We start from the raw sequence: 21,327 nt of genomic DNA on the forward strand, positions 1-21,327 counted from the left end.
AGCTCGGCTCCAACCGGGGCGGCGGGGGTTCCCTTTCCTTGTGCCTGGCCGACGGCTCACTTCAGGGACCACCCCTCTTCAGGCACATCGATGAGCCGATAGGCGGCGGCGAGTGCAGGGTTTCTCGCGCTATCGCTGTCCCGCCCCCCCCCCTTCTACCAATGAATACCTATAACAGCGCTTCCCGAACCCCCTTCCAGGCCATTCATTCCCTTTGGGGTGTTTGTTTTTTGCCCAAGAGAACTGCAGGTCCGAGTTCTTCCCAGCTTTCGCACCCCCCTCCCCCCCTCTCCCCCTCGGCGCCTTCTTCCTTTCTCCCCACAATGTCTCAACGCCATTTCCCAACCATCGACAAAGTCGAAGCAACCCAGCCATCCCTTGCGTCCCGCGATAACGGGACGCGTTCGTCGCGTCGTTGTCGGCGTCATCATTATTATCATCAGAGGGAAGTCATTGAAGAGAAGGGGAGGGGGAGTTGGTTTGTTTTGTCACTGTATTCGGAGCTGGTAAACTTGGGAAAAGCCCGTGCTCCGCATGTCCTCCTTCCCTCTCTCGCCCGACAGCGCCGCATCCGTACGAGAGCGCATGTGGCCACGAACGAAAAGGCAATCAAAGAAACAGACGGGATGAAGCTTCGTGGCGGGCTGGCTCTCCCCCTAGGCCCAAGCCCAGCCCCCTCTTGAGCGGCTGGGTCGCCGTTGCTACTTTTAGTTTCCCATCGTGGACGGGGAGGGGGAGGGGACGGGAGTACCCACCTCGCTACCGGGCAACTATCGTGATGGACTGATAACGCCGTCAGATCTACAAAGTAACCCAGCGTGTGAAGTGAAGAGGGGAGAGGGAGAGGGAGGGGAGGGAGGAGGCTGGGTGTGGCCGGGGGTGGGGGGAAAGGGCAGAGAGAGCATGGCGCGCGACCCCAGGGAACCGGCGCGACGGCCATCTGTCGTGGCCGCGCGCTCTGCTGGTGGTGTAGCAGTGGCCGCCTGTTTCCGGCCCTCTCGTCCTCCTCCTCCTCCCGCCTTCGTCTGCGTCTGAGCGGCCCAAGGCAGGTCAAACGGCCTCGCGGGAAGGGCGGCCTACGGCGTTGTCGTAGGGCTCCTTTGATGGGTGCGCGGTTAGCTCTTGCAAAACGCCACATGGAAGTGACGCCCATCCGAAAACCCAATCACACAAAAGTCAACTCTGCATTACTGAATGTAAGTGTGGGAGAGTGTGATTCCCCCCCCCTACCAGTCGACGGGCCAGACGTACGTGACAGACAGACAGGACCGGACGCATGCAGACTCAAGACTTGACGCCGGCACTGCATGTCCCAGACCAAAAATGCAACGAGGTGGAATGGTCGGGGGCCCCGGCCTTGTCATCGGCCGCATACAGCGAAGATTTACTCACAGGAACGTGCAACGGGTCAGAGGAATGTTTGTGTGTAGTTTGGTCTGTGTCTATATTCGGGCACCTCTGCAACAAGACTACCAATACTAAATGTTATGTGTCTCGCAGACCATTGGAAGCTCTCTTCTGGTGCTCGGTCGCGATGACGCAACTGTGTACAACAAAGGAAAATGAGAAGAAGAAACGATGAAATTGTTAACTCAAAAGCTGGTCCAGCTCGAGATCAAGCGCGCAAGATGGGTCGCGCCATAAACCGCTACAACAAGAAGAAGAAAAGGCAAGTATTGTAGTCCCAAAATAACAATCCAGTTCCGGGTATCTCGCCCGTTGAACAGGTACGTCAGACGCCGGCCAGATACGGCATCCTGTATCATCCCTCGACCCTGGGAAGGACACACATTCGTGAACCCACACGGAAGAAAACGATCCGGGTGAACAGATGATGGTGAACAATTTATCGCCAGGTGCTGTGGAGCTTGGTCCTCCGGCTGGTCCTCCGGCCCTTGAGGCCGACTTCTCCTTGAAGCATCAGGCTCTTCCACCGCCGTGATAAGCAATTCCGGTCCTTGCCCAGGGTGCGTGCGCATTCCTGCCATTCCGTCTTGCTGAGCTGGAGCTTCTCGAGCACGAGCTCAACGAGTATACGGTCCTCCTCGGCGCTCCAAGGCTCGCCGTCCGCCTCGACCTCCACGTTGGCGCCCTGCCCCTCCTCTGTATTGTTCCCGTCCACCCCATCGCCGCCGTTCAGGAGGTGTAATGTGTGATAGTCAGAGCGGCCGAGGCCGAGGGGAATGACCTCGGGCGCGATGCGCGCGCGCTTGGGTGTGGCTGGCCCGGAGGACATGGCTGTATTATTTTGGTTCTGACCTTCGACAGAGGGCTGACGCTGTGACGAGATCTCGAGGTCGCTCTCGATGTCTTCGTCCGTGTCGCTGCGCGACATTTCGTCATCGGCCGCGCGCCGGCGCTTGTTCATGCCGCGAGGCGGCGCGCGCTTTGCGATGCGCTTGCGCGGGTGGTGATCGCTGTGAGCGGCGCCATCCTGCTTCGCGCGCGAGCGCAGGCGAAGCTTGAGGGGGGGCGGTGCGTGGGCGAGGGGCGGTGTCGGGAGTTGCGCCGGCGTCGGCAGAGTATACTGCTGCGCGTCGCAGGCGGGAGCGGCGGCGGCGGCGGCGGCGGCGGTCTGGTGGTGCTGGGGTGCCGAGAGGAGGGCTTGGAGGGAGCGGCAGGTGTCGAAGATGTTACCGAAGCCAGGATTCGAGAGGGTTGGAGGGCTCGCGGGAGGCGATGCGAACAGGGAGGCTTGGAGGCGGGTGAAAGGTGGCTGCGATGTGTCGCAAGAGAAGGCGGATGGCATGAGCATGATGGGCAGTAGGTATGCGCTTTTGTATCTGCCGGTCTTGGTTGAAGGGATTCTGTGTGTGTGTGTGTGTTTGTGTGTGGGGGCTGGCGGGTTCGCGACAGCAAGGAGGAGGTTTTGCAGTTGTGCGCGACTTTGCGACGGGAGGAGAGAGGAGGGAAAGTTCTTGATTGGAATGCGCCAGGTGGCTCTGTATGTAGGGCGCGCGAAGGGGCTTAAAGGGCAAGGGAGTTGATCTCGAAGCCGCAAGTGTATGTCGGAATATTGATTCAAGGGTTGTTTTTGTTGTTGTCTCTGCGATGGTGAGGAATGTGGGTGAAGTAATAACGTGTGTGTAGGGAGTTTGCGAGAGGTGTGTCGGTGAGAGGGTTTCGTCTGGAGAGGCGGTGTTAGATGGGAAGAAGGAAAAGGTTGGCTGGGACCTGGATGTCGGCAAGAGAGTGGCAGGTGGCAGATGGGATGGCGGAGGATTAATGGGGGGGACGACTAATAGTTCTGGGAAGGGCGAAAATGGCTTTCTTGGCGGACCAGGTGGGCCCACCTGCGCCTGACAGGGTCCGTTCACTGGCTAGGCGCAAGCTGCATGCTGCACGTACTTAGTGGGCGTGGGTACCCTCACAGTGGCCAGAATGGGTCTGTATGCAAGCTCTTTCACTGTCTGGAGCTCCTCGGTACGTACTGATTTCCAGGGATCGTAATGACCTTGAGAAAAGAGGGTCAGAGCTTCTCAACCGACCGACCCTTCCGCCAACGCGTCTCCATGTCGTCGTCCCTCTTCCACTTGTGTCTGAGGGTGTCCACGGCGTAGGTATGCCAATGACTACCTATTCTTCCCGGACGGACGATGCGTTGACTCCTGGCAGTACCTAGGTAGTGTACGTACAGATACGTAATCCATCTGCTTAGCATCATCATGGTGATCCCCGACACGGCCCACCAAATGATGATGACCGGGTACGCACCCAACACATGAGAGAGACAGAGACGGGAGAGAGAGAGGTACGCGACATGGACCTCTCCCTCGACCTCTCCCACACTGTCTCGAGCGCGCCCTTGTCGAGTCTCGATTGCATCGGGCTGTACGGAGTACCTCGACCGTAGGACGGCGTGTTTGCTTCTTTTCCTTTCACTCGCCCGTCTCCCACACCTCCTCCCTCCTCGGCACCCTCGCCGTCCAGGCCTGCATCCTCTGCCATCTGCAAGGGTCGTCACTGAATAGCAAACACACCATCCTCTCCAAACTTCGAACACCCCCTTTCTGACTCTGATCCTTCTTTTTGACTCAGATACAATCGCTGCCCGCAACTACTCGCTGGCTGTCGGCCTAGTTTTTGCTCCTTGCTTCTTCCTACCTGTCTCGTGTTCCTTGCCCTTCCTCCATCCCCACCTCCACCCCCCATGTCCAGTGTCTCTTCACACCCTCATGCAAGACAGGCTTTAGCTCAAAGGTGATCCCTCTCGTCTTTTGTCTTTCATTCATCTTGAGCGACCTTGACCGGTTGCAATCTTTGAACTATGGGGCATAGTCCATCTCCCTGGATCTTCTCCGGTCGACAGAGACATCTGCGTGACATGTAAGACAGCAAGGGTTCCTCGCGGACTTTGCATCTTCTTTACCCAGGCTTCCTCCCTCAGCTTACTCTATTGCTTCATCTGTCCCCCCACCTAACACTCGTGCCTTTGGGAAGCCCAAGATAGACGCCGCTTTATGTTGGTCCTCTCGGACTAACCCATATCCCCTTAGACTTTGGTGCTAAAACCTGCGCTGCTCGCGCCCTCCCTGCCATAACACCAGGGAGACACGCACGGATAATCGACTATCTCGCCTTTGTACATAGCAACGTTTACAGAACCTAGCCCCAGCCAAGGCCCTCCCAAACCCGCAGTGCCTACTGCCCTCGATTCGGCCTCGTAGGTTTGCTCATTGTCAACCAGAAGTATCCCTCCCATCTGGCTCAGGTCACTGCGTTTTGTTTGCCAGGCCCGTTTGGGCTGAAGAACAGACTGGGGTACCACTAGCCGATCACTGACAAGTAAGCAAACGACTTCCTGATCCATTCGATGCAATCGGAGAGAAACCAGCGGAACCATCCAGCTCGGGCTCAAGCCTGGCCTGGGGCTTAAGGAAGCGTCCCAACCACCACTTCCATCTAGGCTTCACCTTCCAATCCCCAGGTCTCCACTCTGGGAGACGCATAATGCTGCGCAAAGGGTTCTTGGATGCGGGTTATCGGCGGCCCGGGTCTCTTATCTTGATGCAGCTGCCTTCATCGGGCTCACTGGCCGCCGTCGCCTTCCAGGTATTGGTTCAAGCGATCCGGTTGTCCACTCCGATCCACGATCCATGGCCAGAGCCGGGTCTTCGTCCGTATTATGCCCGTGAGATATCCTGACCAGCCTCTACTAGTACTCTGTAGCATGGTCCACAACCCGGACGCACCACATTCCCGGCTGTAAGTGACGGAATGATGTAGGTCACCAGAACTTTGAATGCGGCCAATTCGCTGAAGCTTGTTTTCCACGCGATTCCCTAAATGACCCATTTCGTCACACCCACTGCGCCCAAACCCTCCCATGTGTTCCGGATGACGCATGAATCGGAGGGGCTTGCTGCTCCTGGTCACGAAAGGCCGGTTGATTGTCTCCGAAACAACCGCTTCGTGGGTGGCTCAATCCCAATCCCCTCCTCAACCGCCCTCATGATACCTCCGTCTTTGTGTGACACGCCGTCAAGGTAGCCGCCGGGGCCCCATGAGCGCGTGGACAAGCGGTGTGGTTGTACCGGCATTCACTGGCAACTTGGTACATACGAAGAGCAGATGATGTACGCGGGCTCAATCAGTTGTAGCATGAACAGGGGCTCGCTCGAAGTGGAAAGGTAGACGCCCTGGGCTCAAAGAGGGGCTGGTCTTGATGGCTTGCATCAGAAACGTGGGTAACCGCTCTGCCTTGCCCCGCCTCTTCCAATTCTCACAATCAGGACGAGGGAATCAACCATGTTCGCTCGCCGCTGGCGGGCGGACATCAAGTGGAGGATGGTCGGTGACATTGTGTGATTCAGGTAGACAGACGGCCAGTCGAGAACTGCGATGACGTCCCGAGTAGGTGACTCAGGATTGGGCATCAGCACTTCCAGGAGATGTGAGCGCCAGTGGGTGACGGTGACGATGACAGAGCAAACACACCGAACAATCCAGAAATCCCGCGGTTGCCGCCATGACCCAGCCAGCAGGGCGCACGCCACCACCAACGACCGAGAGAAACGTGTCGAACGGGGTCTGACGAAGAGAAGAGAAGCGGGAGGGAAACTCTGTCGATGACCGTCGTCGCGTCGTCGCGAGCCGCACGCGTCTGTCGCGTCAAAGACACGTCTTCTCGGCGGGGTCGCGTTTAATTGACTGCAGGCTCCATTGACGAATCAGAAGTCGGCCCACCACCGAAACCTCACGCCATTGGCCCAGTGGCCTCAGACAGTTTCACCCAACACAGTGCGCCAGCGACGCCGGTGTGGGTCATCTGCCTCGATGCGGTACGTACCCCCTGTTATCCAACGTCACTTGTCAACGGGTTTGGTTTTTTTGGTTTTTTAGCCTCTCTTCGACTTCACCTCGTGGATGCCATGTTCCGCTTCGCGAGTTCCACCATCCTGTTTCGGGAGGGCTTCTGGAGCCCAAACGGCCATGCGGAGACGGTTGGGAGGCGGTGGGCATTCTTTTTCTCCCCGTCGGGGCTGGGGTTTCCCCCCGTACACAGCACGGCTATGTCGTGCGCCGATTCCTGCCCGCCCTCAGTGGACCCTGCCCTCTTCGGAGGGCAGGCCTCCCCCATCCATCCATCCCGAATCACCATGGTAACTATCGTCCACGTTCCGGCCGCCAGCCAATCTCTTTCGTTGCGCAAAACCGGCTGCGAAAGTCGTCCTGGCAACGATCGGGCGCGCGCTCGGTTAGGTAGGCATATTAATCTCCAACGAACCCACCACCCGTTATCGAAAAAGGGTCTGCCGGTCGATCCCGCCCGAAGCTCAGACCGTCGCTACAAGAAGAAGAAGAAGAAAAAAAAAGATTGAATGATCTGTGTAGGGTGCAACTGCAACGTCGAATTGATGTCGGCGAGCTTGCATCTCCTTCCACCCAAATCATCTGGACTTCAACGCAAGTCAGCTCCTACATAGTAGTCTGTGCGACATGCATACATCCTGGGACTGTTCAAGACACGCCGGTAAATGCGTGTCTGATTTGCCGGGTGTTTCTCGTACTTCCTTCTTCTGTGTTTTCTGACGGCGGGGATGGTCTGCTACAACCCCGAATGCGTGCCTTCCCCCTCAGGTTCATCTACAATAGAAGACAACCGCAGCGACTGTTTTCTTATGCCACCTTGTCCTCCAAAATCATCTGATTCAAGACGACGGGGACCTTCTGAAACTATTCCAAGTGCGGGTCCGTTCAACTTGCCTGCTTCGCTGGACGTGTAATGAACACCATGATTGAGACTCGGAAACGGACCGCGGTGCATTGTCAACAAGCAACGTTTCACCCCCCTCACTGGCGTCCATTGATAAATGTCTCGTGCCCTTACTACGAGCTTTTACTGTTGTGACATCTGCCCCGTATGCGACGTAACCACAGTCCATTGAAACCCCAAGGTTAATTGGATGACTCGTAGTTTCAACGCACCATCCATTGTTCGCCGACAACACATTGATCGCTTCATCGATAGTGCACAAATCTCGGATGCAACAATATTTGGCTACAGGGTCTTGGTTTGCTGCTGAAGCTTCCTACTAAATTCCCGTGTCTAGATCCACTTCATTCATGTGGAACTAAACTATGGCGCCGTTATCGGCAACATGGCTTATTGGCATATCGGGGTTGATATCGTCAACGGCACGGGCTTGGCCCCAGACATGTCTCGGTCACTTGATTGCTCTTGGACCTCAAACAAGTGTCTCCATAGTCATCAAGGAAGCCCAAGATACCTGGCGGTACCACTTTTCTATTGATGTCGAGTTCGGTTCTAAAGTCTATCGGCGTTGGGCCATATGTTGCTTGATATCGACAAGTGTCAAACTCGGAGCGGCCCATTTCCAAGTCTCGATACGCATCACGTGCTCTGTCTAGCATCACGTGCTCTGTCTAGCTTGCGCTCCGGGTAGATCATGCTTGTTGTGTTCAATCGCTCGTTCCTGACCGAGCTTCAGAAGTTCTTTTGTCTGTGCAATCATTCATGCTCTATGACTCCAGCTACTATTTATTTGCACACGGACTTTGCAAAAGCCTTCCGGTATGGCCTTGCTATACTCCAAAATAGCCAAGAAAAACCTCTTACCACAAAGAGGGGGTGTTCTCAACGCCACTGAACTCTGAATGTCTTCGCGGCTCTGACATGGCAAGATATGACTACTATCGATTTCCAAACGTCTATATCACTATAGCATCGAATAACTTGGCACAAGCCCATAATCAAGCCTACAAGACCTTTCAGCTTCAGAAAGGGTTTGGGCGCAAACACGGCCAACCCCGGATTGACAGACTTCTTCCATCTGGAAATACATTTTTTCAGGATCCCTGACAGATTGGCGGGAGCTTAGAATGTCCAAGGTGAAGAGAGGAGGTGAAAAGATGTACTTTATATAGTCATTAAAGGGGCTGAACTTTGTAAAACATCACCTAGATTCCACACAAGTAATTCCCCTCCCCTGGCCCCCTCCCCCCCGCCTTCCCCAAAGCTGGTGAGGGTTTATATCTTTTTTCTGTTAAACTTGGCTCATGGTGTCTGTTCTTATCATTATAAATAAATGACAACCACAATGCCTGGTTTTTTCTTTGGGGATTTTTTTAACTACATCTGGCTTGTGTTTGACTTCGTTCACTGAACAGCTTCTTCTCTCTCTCTCTCTCTCTTCAGCTCCAATGAAACCACTCAGCGTCTTTGTTCGTGGTTAACAGGAGCCACTACTTGTATCCATTTAAACTAGCAAGTACTCACTGTTGAACTTGACTCACCATAAGCATAAGATAATTATTTGCAAAACAGACGAGAGTCATTATTGCTCTCTTCACTCAGTAGAAGGCCTGCCTTTATTCACAGGTAGTGAGAACTCCCTTGTCCATACCGCCCGAGAGCCCCGTGAATAACTACTGGACAAGAGTCAATGATAGATTTTGAAACTGGCGAGAACATCCCCTATTCTTCGTGGAACTAGAGTCCTCTTGCTCTGCATCACAACACGGGCGTTGTGCACTGGCTGTCTTCACAATTGGCGAGAGCCATCCAATGTTCTCTTCAATACGGGCGTAAGCCCTCTTGTCTATCTTTCCATCTTTAGTTTCCTCTAGTTTGTTTCGTTTATGTTTGCAAAACTCTCGACAGCACCTGGGTTCTGATTCCTCTTTTCCTTACTCCACCCTCGTCGAACGCAGATTGTGCCTATCTACTATTGCTTTCTTTCTTTATTCTTTCGACTGTCAATACGATTATAGTCGATTTACCCCTATTCCCACTCATACGAAATATTCATCGTCAGCATCATCGACGTCATGGACCACAAGGCCCCCGTTAAGAACGGACAGCGAGCCAACAAGACCTTGGCCCAGGTCGAGAATGACAGCGACGAGAAGTTCTACGAAAGGCAGAAACTTCGCCACCAGTGGGCGAAGTGCTGCGTCAAGTATGTCAGGTGTGATAGTTGTGAGGAGCTCGCTGGCGAACAGGTCCCCCACCAGATATGTGATGCTTGCGCCGTCGCCATCTGCCGCGACTGTGTCACCGCCGGCAAGATGAGGCTCTATCCCACTCACCCTCAGAAGAGTGTCGGCGAGCTTGACTGGAAGCCTCCTTCTGTCATCTCTACCAAAAACAAGGCGGGTCAAGGCCCCGCGCTGGTCAACAACATCGCTTCTGGCACCGGCTTGAGAGGTCAGCGCAACCCCGCCATGGTCACTCCCGTCCGGCAGAATCCTGCCGGTCCTGCTGCTTCCTCCTCTAACGGCAGCAACACGCGTGTATCTAAGGGTGCTTCGTTCCGTAAGGGAAAGGCAAATGCTACAGCCGGCTTGGGCTCATCCGGCGGTTCTAAGCAAATCCAGGTAATTCCCCCTTTCCGTACCAGCCTACCTTTCCTTCTCTGCCAATTCCCTACTGACCTTCACCTTCCTTCTTTTTTCCATCCCTCACAGACCTTTCTCACGAGCAACGAGAATTCCTCGCTTGTTCTTTCTACTCAGACGAAGAAAAAGAACAATACTGTTACTCTTTCCGACAGAGATTCCGACCCAGACTACGGCATGGACACCCAGAGCACTAGCTCCTCTGATAAGGAGTACATCCCGCGCACTGATCTCGGCCGCAAGTCGTCTACCCCTTCCAAGAAGAAAGCCAACGAGACCGCCTCCGTCGGCCCTTCTGTCAACAACCCCCCAGTAACTCCCGTCGGTCTCGCCAACTCTCGTCCTGTCCGCGCCTCTACCATCCAGACGTATGAGAAGATGCGCCAAGCCAACGTCAAGAAGCAGCGTGACGTCGATGGATTCCATGCCGCCTTTGACGAGGAGCAGAACACCAAGTCTGATCTGAAGGTGCCCCCCTGCGCCCATCACACGCGCTTCGTTGGTCACACCACTTCTGTCGAAAATCTCACCGGCGGTGATAAGGTAAGATAAACCAGTCTCATTTCATCCTATGTCTGATCCGCCCTTGACCAACACCACTCTCCAGACTGATGGTTACGCTCAGCAGGGTGCTGTCTACGGCGGTACCGCCTTCCTCTACGCCTCCGAAGAAGCCCAGCAGCTCGTTGGCTATGGTGTCAAGAACCGCACTCAAACCTATCAGCACAAGGGTCTGCCCCGGCTTCACCCTGGTCCCGGACCAAGGGCCCAGTCGAAAGCTATCGAGTTCCTCGTCCCCGTCGTTACCTCGGATGATAAGAAGCGCGCCGCCGCCGTCGCGGCCGAGGCTCCAACCCCCAAGCGCCATAACATCTCATCTCAGTCCTTCACTCCGGTCAGCAAAGCAGAGCTTTCCGCCGCATCCACCAACGCCATCAAGGAGGCCGAGTCTTCGATCCGTGCGAGAATTCGACAGATCACCCCTGCTGAGCGCGACGCCAACCGCGTATTTGTCACCGCCGGTCTTGATGGTCTCGCTGCCGCCATCGAGCACAAGGTCCGCCTTCGCCTATCAGTCACCGGTTTCCGCACCATGCAAGATGCAGAGACCGAGCTGCGCAACGCCATTCACGGGGCCTGGGTCAGTAATATGGCTGTTACGCACATCAAGCGCACCGACGGCGCCCTAGCCGCCATGCAAATTCTCCGTGGCTACGCCAATATCGTCATGATGAGAATGCAGATGATGGGTAGCGGTCTCCTCAAGAACTGGATCGACGCCACTGAGAAGGATATCCAGGACAGAGCTGCCTTTGTTCCCAACGAGCTTCGTATTCAGGTAAGCAACAGACCCGTCCGTGAAAGGTCGGGGCGTAGACGCTGACGTACAACAGACCGTCGAGCCTGCCGTCCAGGAGGGCTTCAAGTTCAAGATCGGAGAGACGGACGTCTACGTGGCCAACATCCTGGCTGATATGAAAAACTCTACAAGCTAAAGGGCCCGCTTAGTCTGACTTGCAGAGGAAAACCGTTGTCACTGCTGCTGCGCACAACCTCATTGCTCATTGCCCCGTCAGATTGAGCGTGCGTTTAGCACTCAACCGGGAATAACCTGACGATTATCCATGAGTTTCTTGACCTTTACCTCCTTTTTCATTATTCTGTCTCCTCCATCACGGCATGTCATCGGACGTTTTGGGCGTTGGCAGGCCGAGTGTCTTTGGAACTAAATCGGCCTAGGCTTCGGGTTTAAGGGTCTTTGAAGATTCAGGCTTTTCATTATCGTCTTTCAATAGGAGGTACCGGCGTTGGGTCATGGTCAAGTATATGGGATGGCAGTTGGGTTTGGTTTTTGGCTCCGGCTTCAGATACCCCTCTCATGTTTTCCTCTTGACGTTTGTCACTATGGTCACCAAGGATAGATAGAAGACTTTGAGAGAATCGATTAAGAAATTGACTTTACTTCCTGTGCAGTGACAACTTCTTGTGACAGTGAAGTGAGTTGCCTGGCGGCTTATGACGTCGCAGTGAGCAGTCCCCCCTGACCTCCTGCGCATCAGCACAACCGAGAGCGAAGACCGTGAGCTTATAAAGGGGTTTTTGTTTTTCTAGAATAAGTATCTGACCTGGAAACTTATCACCCCGAGTTCGCATTTGAGGCTGTCGGAGGTGTTTACAACTTGTGTCTCGCTTTAAGGTACTCTTATTTGTATTTAGAGTCAGTATCACGTCCCGGCGATCTTGAAGTCCTGGAAACTGCCAAGTATAACACAAGGCTGTAAGACTGCAACAAATGGATGCGTCGTTGCGCCGTACCCCTACCATTATCAATGGCTGTGCTTGCTCGCGATATCATCGAATATTACAAAAACCTTGACGCAAGAAACGATAGAGGCGACAGTAGACAGAAAAAAAAAACCCCCCATCTCTATCTCGGATTTCCCTCTTGCTCCGGGCCCCTCAAAAAAAAAAAAAAAAAAAAAAGCCGAACCTCTTACTCTTTCCCAAGTGTCAGAGATAAGAGCCACCACACCGACGGAAGGAATGGGTCACCCAGAGGGGGAGGGGGGCAGGTTCGACCCGCCACATCGTCCGACGAGGACTTGCCCAGCCGGTCAACGTCCACTGACCAGATGAGTCGTATTCCAAAACAACCCCTCGCGCCAACGTCTTGATAAAGGAGAGAAGGGAAACAAACAAAGAATCTTCCCATCCGACCCGACCCGAACCGAACCACATCAAAAGAAAAAGGCAAAGTCGGCGGGGTTCTCGTCTACAAAGTCTTTTTTTTCCCCCGTTCGACACGCCGGCTGTCCGACGTGTAGCAGAGGATGCCCGAGAAATCGACCAGGAAGGCGGCCAAGGGCCCCCTCGGCGACGCGAGGGGCCACGTCTTCGAGGCCGGGAAGATGGGCCTGGAGAGGGCCGAGTTTGGGGATGTCGCCGCGCAGCGGTTCCCCAGCGACCCGATCCGCGTCAAAGAGGTGAGCAACCCCCCCTCTCTCCCCGAGGCGCCGACCGAAGTCCGAAGACTGGGATACGAGCTGACGAATGGGGTCTACCTCAAGTCTCCCGGGGGCGACAAGTAGTATTGTAGGGTCTCGCGCCGGCCGAACGACGAGGATAGACAGGCCGTCGCATGCCGCCGTCGAAGCAATGCGGCGGCGGCCGAGGGACAGGACAGAGCTAGCACGGACGCGAAAGACGCCGAGGCAGTGGAGCACGAGGAGAAGAGAAACGAGTATCTTTGCGATATATGAGACGGTTTGAAACTATAGCTCGTTCGGACTCTAACGCTGTAATAAGGCCTGCGCCCATGCTCTAATACCTGAACCCAGAGTCCCACCAATGCTTTCCAGTATGCCAATGTAAAAACGATTCCATGTCGGGCTTCCACCAAGAGACCTCTCCGCGTCCGAAACCCAACGCACGAACAAGAGAAACGGGGACGGGCTCCATGAGCCACAGACCGGTCTGCGCAAAGTCGTCCGTCAGCGGCTGGACGGTGATGTGCAGCCACAGGGCCACGTAGAGAAGGTTTCCGAGCCTCCTCAAGACGCGGGGCAGCCTCGAAATCTGAGGCTTCAGGGTGGTGCAGAACGACTGCTGGACGACCACACCCACGCCTGACAGCCAGAAGAAGAGAGCAGGCTTCCACCACTTCGTATCGGGGATCGAGCTGACGCTTCCGGCGGCGTGCAGCAGGCCCGAGAGGAGGAAGGCAACCAACAGGCTAACCATCTTCGTGCTGCGTGCCCCCTTTTTCAGATACCCTTGCTTAATGGCAAAGTTGACCGGCGCGGAGAAGGATTGCCGAAAAGTCTGATGCCACCAAGAACCCCAAAATCCAGCCAAGCCCCTGTCCAGGATCTGGCTAAAGGAGCCGAACACTGTCGCATATTGCCACAGCTCACCCCGAATGGGGTAGACCTTGCTAAGGAAGTAGTACTGGAACAGATCGTGAATGCTAAAAATCATGACCATCCCGGCGTAAATGACACCAATGACGGCAGCATGACGGTACACAGGCACGAGCCAAGACGGGAGTACCGCTAGGTGAGGAGGGAGGGGAAGGGAGCTGCTGCCGAGGACGAAATAGGGGTCCTCCATAACGGTGACTTTGAAGATATCGAGGAAGACATATGCAGCTCCAATAGAGAGCAGCTTCCTTCGCAGGAACTCATTCTCATCCTTATACGTCTGGCATCCGACGAATGTCTCCAATGGTATTGTGTCCATCTTGACCATCTCGCCTGTGCCGGGTCGTTCAGGAGGGGCTGGGCTAGGTACCGACGAGACGGCCCAAGACCAACCTTTCTGTAGTTAGTAATGGCTATTTCAATACCGGGAGGCGGGTGATGCTGCTTACCGACTCCCCTGAAGTTGGTGTAGAGATCAATGACCCAGCTGAGTCTTTCGAGGAAGGTTCCATCCTCCGGATAAGCTTGCCAGTAATATTCGTACTCATCAAGGTTGACCTCTGGTGCTGTCACTCGGGCGAGTCTTCGCTTTTTGCTGCCAGCTCGTTTCCTGAGCCCAGACCCATTCGGCGAGTTGGATCTGCTGGAGGGCTTTGAGGATTTGGGAGAGGATGCCGGCTTCTTGGCCTTTCTGCGAGCGACTCTTTCGTAGTCGAATTGCGGAGCTGTGAACACCAACATGGTGAGGGCGATCATGATGCCGAAAAATGAGTGTACCCCGACGACATACGATACGGACATGTTGGTGCTGGAGGTGTATTTCATGATGTCTAGGTCGAATATGATGATAAAAGCGACAACAAGCCATCTCGCACGGTAGAGCCATGGCCGCTTCGTGTGGGGGATAGACATGTAGAGAATCGGAAGGATGTGACTAGCAAACATGTTGTAGGGAAACACGTATGGCCTTGCTTCACCGGCGGCGACACGGGCCTTGAAGGCAGCGCGGTAGGCGTCGCGAACAATGGTGGCGAGAACTGGAGAGCTGACGTTGGCGATACTCGGCTTGGTGATATTGCTGAGAACGGGTTTGACGAGGTCGGGCAAGCCCAACGTAGCTGTGATGTCGGCAGCCATGATGGATTCTTGCGATATGATAATTCTCCCAATGAAGTGGTGCCTCGGTTCACGGAGTCGTATATTGTGGTTGCTTGGTGGGCAGAAGACGGTTGCCGTGATGAGGGAGTTGGGGTTGTATAAATAAAACCGACGTGCAGCCACAGCTGAATATATGGCTGAGTCAGATATACTACAGGTTCAACTGAGGCACAGACAACTGTCCCGAGTACGTGAGCCGAAAGGAGCAAAAAAACTTTAAAAAAAACCCCCCCCCCCAGTGTGTCCTCCAGTAAAGACAAGGCGTACCTAGGTAGTAAGTCTTGGGGAGTGTCGCGGGAAAATGGCCGTACTCCGAGGCCGATGCCTAAATTCTGCGATATTTTCCCTCGCATGGCTAGACGAGCATTGTTTGATGCCGCTCAGGAAGCGAACGCGAGTACGATGGAAAATCAAGGGCGTGAGACAAGTCAATAACCCTGCAAATTGGGGGGGGGGGGGGGAGAAGGAGGACAGGGGATAATGGAGAAGGGATGAGCTCCTCAAGGGCTCGGGAACAGAGAGTTGCGATGGGCTGGAGTTGGGCGACATGTGGGCGAGTTGCGCGTGTGTCGGCTGTTCTCATCTTGGTTCACTGCTGGTGGCACCCCAAGATGTGTTTCGCCTCTCTGGAAACGGGGCGGAGATCTCAGAATGGTAGCAGAATGAATGATGTGCAGATGGATGGGATGAGGGACACGGTAATGCGAGCTAGGATGGACAGAGTAACTCTCGGGTAGGTACTGTAGTTTTAGAGTATCTACCTAGGTAAGCAACCAACTTTGGGCGTGGCAGAACACAAACAGGCTAGGTAGTGGTGGGGAGGATGTCTAGGTTAGGCGGGGAGACAATTCGAATAATAAAAATAACAACAATTCAGAAGAACTTCTTCGCCTTCGGGTTCGAATCGCATCGCGTGCATGTAGAACGGTGGGTCGAGTCGCCGCATCTATTCGTCTGACGCACCGTCATGTGGACGGAAAAGGCATGCATCGGTATCGAAGGTGCGAGGCCTCCCCACGTCAGTTGTCCGAGCCGCCGGCCGCCAGCTGGTTCGGGGTGATGGGTCCTTCCCTGGATGGATATCGGCCAGGCGGGGTGGACCCTGCCGGATGCGAAGACGATGAATTGTGGCCCGCGCCTCTCGCATGCGATGCTCTGATTCGCGCAACTCTCTCGTGCATTGGCGTCATTGATGTGTGTGGTCTCGCCTCTCAGCCCAGACGGCAGCGCCCTTGCTCGTTCGTTGCTTATTCCTCCCTTTTGCTGGTCTGGTCTGGCCTGGTTTACAAATAAACGTTCATGGGAAGGGGCAGTGTTCACACGAGTACGAACAAGACTGCCACCGATTCTTCCTTTGTCTATTACATCCCTTCTCCATCATTTCGAGGACCATTCCAGGTCCAAGTGTCGCCTGCCCCGGCCCAACTATCATCGTGAAGAGTTCCCCGCTCGTGTCATTATTGTTCCTGTTAGCCAGGTCCTCCAATTCCCCAACACGCCAGCCACGCTGGTTGGCGGCGATTCGAGTTGATAGTCGCACCGCACCGCACCGCACTGCAACGGGACGAGACGAGACGAGACGCGAAAAAGAAGGACGCAGCTCACAAGAATTAAGGGCTGTCAGACGCAAAACTCAACCTTGCTCGCTCCGAGAGCAAGCTTGTGACTACCTGGTCAGCAAAAGGGGCCGACGGCATCTAGTGTAAATGTTTATTTGCCCACCCTGACTTCCCGAACCTACATCGTATAGTACATCCTACATACAGGGCATCCGTAGGTACCGGTAGTAGACGCAGTGCCTTTCGGGCGACAAAGTTACCGCTTACGAACTGTGCTTGTGGTCCTTATTAAGTAACGTATGCAGCGGAAACATGCTCCCTTTGACCAACGCACCAAGGCACTGATGCGGCTATCGACCCATTCCCCGTCAATTCTGCTCTGCGCCTCGTGCTTCGTCCGGCCGTTCCGTCTCTTCGAATATCTCATCCAAGTCATTCTGCCCTCGCCGTTGTCATGTTCGAACTATACCTTTCGTCGTGCGCCACATGATACTGTTCCGAGCAGCAACACCCCCAACCACCGTCTCACTGAGGTCCACGTATGAATGAGGGGGGGCGGGAACACCCTCTTCCTTCATCGGAGCCCCTGGCAAAGTCGATGTCGTCTTGGGTACCGCCACAGCCGCGTCTATTGGGGCGTGGCTGCAGACGCTTCCTGCTTCGCTCTGTTCATATCGGCCGAGTTGAAGATATCTCGAGACTTCCATGTATACAACGTCACCCCCTCTCTTTACTTACATTGCCCTGGTACGTGGGTATGCGACCACGTCAACTTTGCCACTACCGCCCCCACCGACACTGCCGTTTACTGCGCCGCTCACGACTGCCTATCGGCTTGACAATGACCAGCGTCGCCATCGTCATGAGCACGCTCGCAACGGCCCACGTGCCGAACGCCGCGACCGAGAAGCTGAACATCGGCACGGAGTCCTCAGACGTCTCATCGGTGGCATTCTTCTCGTTTTCGTTCGCAAGGCCCTGAAACTTGACAATGTCCGTACTCAGAACAGCCTACGCACACGGTCATTGGTATCTCCATCCGATCAGCGCATTCGTTTTCTCGTTCTTTTTGGTTTCCCCACAAAACCCTCCAGGACTCTCACCAAAACTTACCGATACTACCGTGACTGGCAACAAAACTAGGGCAATGAATGTAAGTTTCTTCATCGCAGACGAGTCGTCTGCTGTCAGCTCTGCGATTTTTTTCGTTTGTTGACTCGAATGGTGCGCTTGCAACCGTTGGATCTAACAAGCTCAGCTCCTGCCCCCTTGTCTCATCTCCTGTCGCAACTTACGTATTCTTCACGGTTCCTGGCGAGCTTGTCCAAAGCTAGCGCTCGGTCCAGCAAGTCCTCGATATCGTCGATTATAACCGCCAAATCGTCTGCAAAGTCTTCGATATGCCTCCGAATGCCATTGGCTTGGCCATTTTCTAGGTTGTCAGCTCCTTTGAATGCCTCGTTGACGAAGAAGCTCCGTAGGGTTTGGAGGACCCGAAGGTTATTCTCGACTCGCATGACGCTTTCATGCCGAGATTCCATCAGAAAGGCCATCCTTCGCAGGTCCTGGGCGTGTATTGCTTCTCGGGGCCCGTCATCGTTGTCGTCGTCGTCGTCGTCGTCGTCGTCGTCGTCATCGAAAGGGTACACGTACGGCTTTGTCTGTCTCTTGTCAGCATGCTGTAACCATGACCGCTTGGGGCCTTGGAGACCCCGACTCACTAGATCGGAAAGACGTCTTTCCGTGTCTTGGAGGTGATGCGAGAACATTCCGACAGACCAGCGGGCGACGGCAAGGAGACAGCTTAGACTGACACGGACGCGCTCGTGGACGTCGAAGCGTGCAAGCGCGGCCAAATCACTTGCCAGACCGTCTCTCAACGTATCCCAAAGCAGATTCTGCGTGCCTTTCCCTTTCTCTGCATGATAGCACCTCGGGACCCCAAGGAGCCAGACCGCAGTGCCCTCCACAAAGTCCATGTGAAGATATGCTACGGCAGTATGCGTCTCCCACCGAGGTGTCCGGGCAGGGTCTGTATCCTTGGGCAACGCGTGAAGAGGGTATTCGCGGATGCTGAAGAGTGTGAGGCAAACTTGCACATGCGTACCGCTGCGGCCCAGCCCCACGAGGCTCGGCTGTCGTTTCTGAGGCGGGAGCGTCGAGCAGCCGACGAACCCTGCGAAGCGCATGCTACTGGCGAAACTCCATGCCCCGCCGCCGCTCGTGAGGAAGCTCAGAAAGTGGACCGGGACTTGATGATAGGTGAGTATGTCTAGTAGCACGTCTTCGCTGACGTTGAGGGTCATCGAAGCTGGCCAGGGACGTTCCAGAAGGCTTCGTCGTGTCAGGCGGGAAACCCGTCATGCGCTGTGCCTGTGGGATGACTTACATGACGCGCAGTGGTGGGTCTTTCACAAAACTGCTAGCCTCCGTCGTGGACTCAATCGCACTCGGCCAAGCTAGCTTTGCTCGAAGCTCCTCCCCGTCGCGGACAAGGTACAGCTTGCCCTTGCGCTTCCAGCTTGAAACCGGCTCGTGTCCTGCGACCTCAATCAGTGGGACCCCGTGTCAGCCTCCGGCCTGGTCGTCGACGACGACGACGAGTCTCACCGGAGTCGTTCCCAGAGTCAGGTGCCGTCCCAAAGTCGATGATCACCAGCGGCTCCCGTTTCCCCGCAAGTCCGGCGAACATGCGGCCTTTCGTCTGGGCGTAGTGCTCGCGTCGCTCTCTGATCGACGCAGCATCCTCGCCCTGGTGGAGCAGGGTATCCGGGTACGTCGGGGCGACGGCGAGGTTTCTCAGGAAGCGGGCTTCCTGGTCGGCCATGATGTCAGTTCTCCCCGCGTCCATGAGCAAGTATGAAGGATGCACCTCCGTCTCCTGCGAATACGATTCCATTGTTTGATATAGCCAATATGTATCTGAAGGGTTGCGTACGATCCACAGACCCCTAGGACGCAAGGTTACTAGCCCTGCATGGGTATATTTGAGTGATGCGTGCTGTCCGAACCGTGATTCGAGGGGGATTCATCAGTCACACACAGTCATACGGCTTGGTGGTGCGTGAATCGTTACGCGACGGTAGACAAGGCCGTCGGCGGCACGCTGCCGGCTCGTAAGGGGTTTCTGATAGGGAAGTGCATGGGGACGTTGACGTGTCGAACGACGGGCGGCGCACGGGTACAGAAGTGGTACGGCATTCAACATTGGGCCAATAAATTCCCTCACGGGCGGCAAATAGAACATCCTGCGTGAGAAAATAAAAACAGTCTTAAACGTGTGACTGTGTTTGTGATTTGGTGGAGCACGAACACAGGCTGTTCACCGAATGCCCCTTTTCGCGCGTGCCGTCTTCTTGCAGTCGAGCCTCCCTAGTTCGGCATTGATCCACGAGAGTACGCCCGCGAAATTTGCTTGTCTTCTCGATAGGACTTTCCTCACAGCCTCCAGGGCCAGCCTGCGCGCGTTTGTTCGGGTCAGCTGGGTGTTCCGTGGGATGGACCGGCGGAAGCTAAAGGGCTATGCTACGTACCATGTGACCTGCGTCTTCTCGACGACACAGGCGTACCCCGGGTATTTCTCCCGTCTGGCCTTGCTGGTGAGAAGGACGATGGCGATGTTGATGATTTTGGCTACGGTCTCTGGATATGACGTGAGCGGGATAAGAGAAATGTTGAAGGGACGGGGGCTTACGCATGATCAATCCCTTGCCAGGCCGTTTCCTCGCGGGCAAGCACCGCCAGTAAGCCCACATCTTCTCGGCCGTTTCCACAAAGGCCTTGTGAAGGTTTGACGTGACGGTCTCAAGGGTGTTGTGTTTGGTGTCGTAGAACATTAGGTGAGATTGAATCTTAAAGGCGTCTGCATAAATGTCAGCCAAGGCACGATGGAGACACTCGAGCCAGCGTTGCACGTACTAAGGACCCTCCTTTGAAAGTTCTGGCCGGGCTTGTTTCCGTAATCGACCGTCAAAGCATTGGAGACCACTGAGGAGTCGGTTAGCTTACTTCTTGAATGCTGCATTTCCACGGCTGGCAAGGAAAGGCCCGAAACCCACCGGTGTTCTTGACGTGATCCCGATCCTTTACAATGTCCAGCGTGTTGCAGTTGACACCCAGACCGCAATAGGGAAAGTGAGACCCCTCAGGCAGCCTGGCTACCCTCATGCCGTTGATTTCCATGTCGAAGTTGACCAGCGTCTTTTCCGGGCTGACGATGACGCCATACTCGGGAAGTCCGCCGTGCATGACCTCGACAAACTCACACGCTTTTGACTGGTCCGTCGTGATGAGAAGAAAGTCGTCAATCAGCCTCAAGAGAAGACAATCCTCCGCAGCGAGAAACGCGAGATGCTGTGCCTCCAGATCAGCGTAGAAGTAGTTGCAGAGGGCGGAGGAGAGCACGGATCCCTGGGGGATGCCCTTCTTCTGCCTGTAGAACTTCTTGCCGACCTTGACCAAGTTCTGCTTAATGTGCGATGTCATGAGGTCCATCAACTCTCCGATGCTGAATTCTCTCCTCATCGTATTACCCACGAACACGGTGTTCTTCCGGTTCTTCCCGAGACGGGCCTCGACCATTTTTGAGAAGTCGGTCGTGTCGTTGGGCGTCACGGCGATGGAGTGCCACCGTCGTGTCAGTTTCGCGACTGCATGTTTCTGGGGCCGACTATCTAACAACCCAGCTTTGATTTCGACGTGTTTTTTGATGATGTATTGTTTCTCGCTGGGGATACCCTCCATTAACCGAATGACGGCAGCCTGTGGGATCGTGTCAAAAGCTGATTGAACGTCCACTTTGGCGAAGTAGAACTTTTGGGGTTGATCCC

The 21,327-nt window shown here is 54.9% G+C and overlaps 7 protein-coding genes across 7 annotated transcripts; 2 read left to right on the plus strand and 5 right to left on the minus strand.

Annotated features, from left to right (window-relative positions):
* Positions 1 to 1,846: 1,846 nt before the first annotated feature.
* On the minus strand, positions 1,847 to 2,755 carry LY79DRAFT_664437 (uncharacterized protein; the record flags this gene model as incomplete). Its single annotated transcript, XM_060562886.1, has 1 exon — positions 1,847 to 2,755. One exon carries the CDS (start codon positions 2,753 to 2,755, stop codon positions 1,847 to 1,849), a length of 909 nt encoding a protein of 302 aa, XP_060420549.1.
* Positions 2,756 to 9,291: 6,536 nt separating this feature from the next.
* LY79DRAFT_620890 (uncharacterized protein) lies at positions 9,292 to 11,394 on the plus strand (the record flags this gene model as incomplete). The annotated part of the gene is made up of 4 exons (XM_060562057.1): positions 9,292 to 9,840; positions 9,931 to 10,404; positions 10,469 to 11,200; positions 11,256 to 11,394. 4 exons carry the CDS (start codon positions 9,292 to 9,294, stop codon positions 11,355 to 11,357), a joined length of 1,857 nt encoding a protein of 618 aa, XP_060420550.1. The 3' UTR covers positions 11,358 to 11,394.
* A 951-nt stretch (positions 11,395 to 12,345) lies between these two features.
* Positions 12,346 to 13,084, minus strand: LY79DRAFT_532415 (uncharacterized protein). The gene is made up of 2 exons (XM_060556292.1): positions 12,930 to 13,084; positions 12,346 to 12,845 (listed from the first exon to the last, which is right to left on the minus strand). The coding sequence occupies exon 2, from the start codon at positions 12,598 to 12,600 to the stop codon at positions 12,373 to 12,375; it is 228 nt and encodes a 75-aa protein (XP_060420551.1). The 5' UTR covers positions 12,601 to 12,845; positions 12,930 to 13,084; the 3' UTR covers positions 12,346 to 12,372.
* On the minus strand, positions 13,085 to 15,398 carry LY79DRAFT_532418 (membrane bound O-acyl transferase family-domain-containing protein). The gene is made up of 3 exons (XM_060556293.1): positions 15,207 to 15,398; positions 14,231 to 15,117; positions 13,085 to 14,174 (listed from the first exon to the last, which is right to left on the minus strand). The coding sequence occupies exons 2-3, from the start codon at positions 14,916 to 14,918 to the stop codon at positions 13,183 to 13,185; spliced, it is 1,680 nt and encodes a 559-aa protein (XP_060420552.1). The 5' UTR covers positions 14,919 to 15,117; positions 15,207 to 15,398; the 3' UTR covers positions 13,085 to 13,182.
* A 1,762-nt stretch (positions 15,399 to 17,160) lies between these two features.
* LY79DRAFT_5361 (uncharacterized protein) lies at positions 17,161 to 18,952 on the minus strand. Its single transcript, XM_060556563.1, has 5 exons — positions 18,888 to 18,952; positions 18,220 to 18,832; positions 17,794 to 18,159; positions 17,612 to 17,743; positions 17,161 to 17,509 (listed from the first exon to the last, which is right to left on the minus strand). The coding sequence occupies exons 2-5, from the start codon at positions 18,802 to 18,804 to the stop codon at positions 17,279 to 17,281; spliced, it is 1,314 nt and encodes a 437-aa protein (XP_060420553.1). The 5' UTR covers positions 18,805 to 18,832; positions 18,888 to 18,952; the 3' UTR covers positions 17,161 to 17,278.
* On the minus strand, positions 18,926 to 19,612 carry LY79DRAFT_5354 (uncharacterized protein). Its single transcript, XM_060556510.1, has one exon. It carries the CDS (start codon positions 19,395 to 19,397, stop codon positions 19,047 to 19,049), a length of 351 nt encoding a protein of 116 aa, XP_060420554.1. The 5' UTR covers positions 19,398 to 19,612; the 3' UTR covers positions 18,926 to 19,046.
* LY79DRAFT_5383 (uncharacterized protein) lies at positions 19,613 to 20,411 on the plus strand. Its single transcript, XM_060556726.1, has one exon. It carries the CDS (start codon positions 19,828 to 19,830, stop codon positions 20,290 to 20,292), a length of 465 nt encoding a protein of 154 aa, XP_060420555.1. The 5' UTR covers positions 19,613 to 19,827; the 3' UTR covers positions 20,293 to 20,411.
* The last annotated feature ends 916 nt before the right edge of the window (positions 20,412 to 21,327 follow it).

Source organism: Colletotrichum navitas (assembly GCF_030913465.1).
Source record: "Colletotrichum navitas strain CBS 125086 chromosome Unknown LY79scaffold_1, whole genome shotgun sequence".
NCBI classification, from domain to species: domain Eukaryota; kingdom Fungi; phylum Ascomycota; class Sordariomycetes; order Glomerellales; family Glomerellaceae; genus Colletotrichum; species Colletotrichum navitas.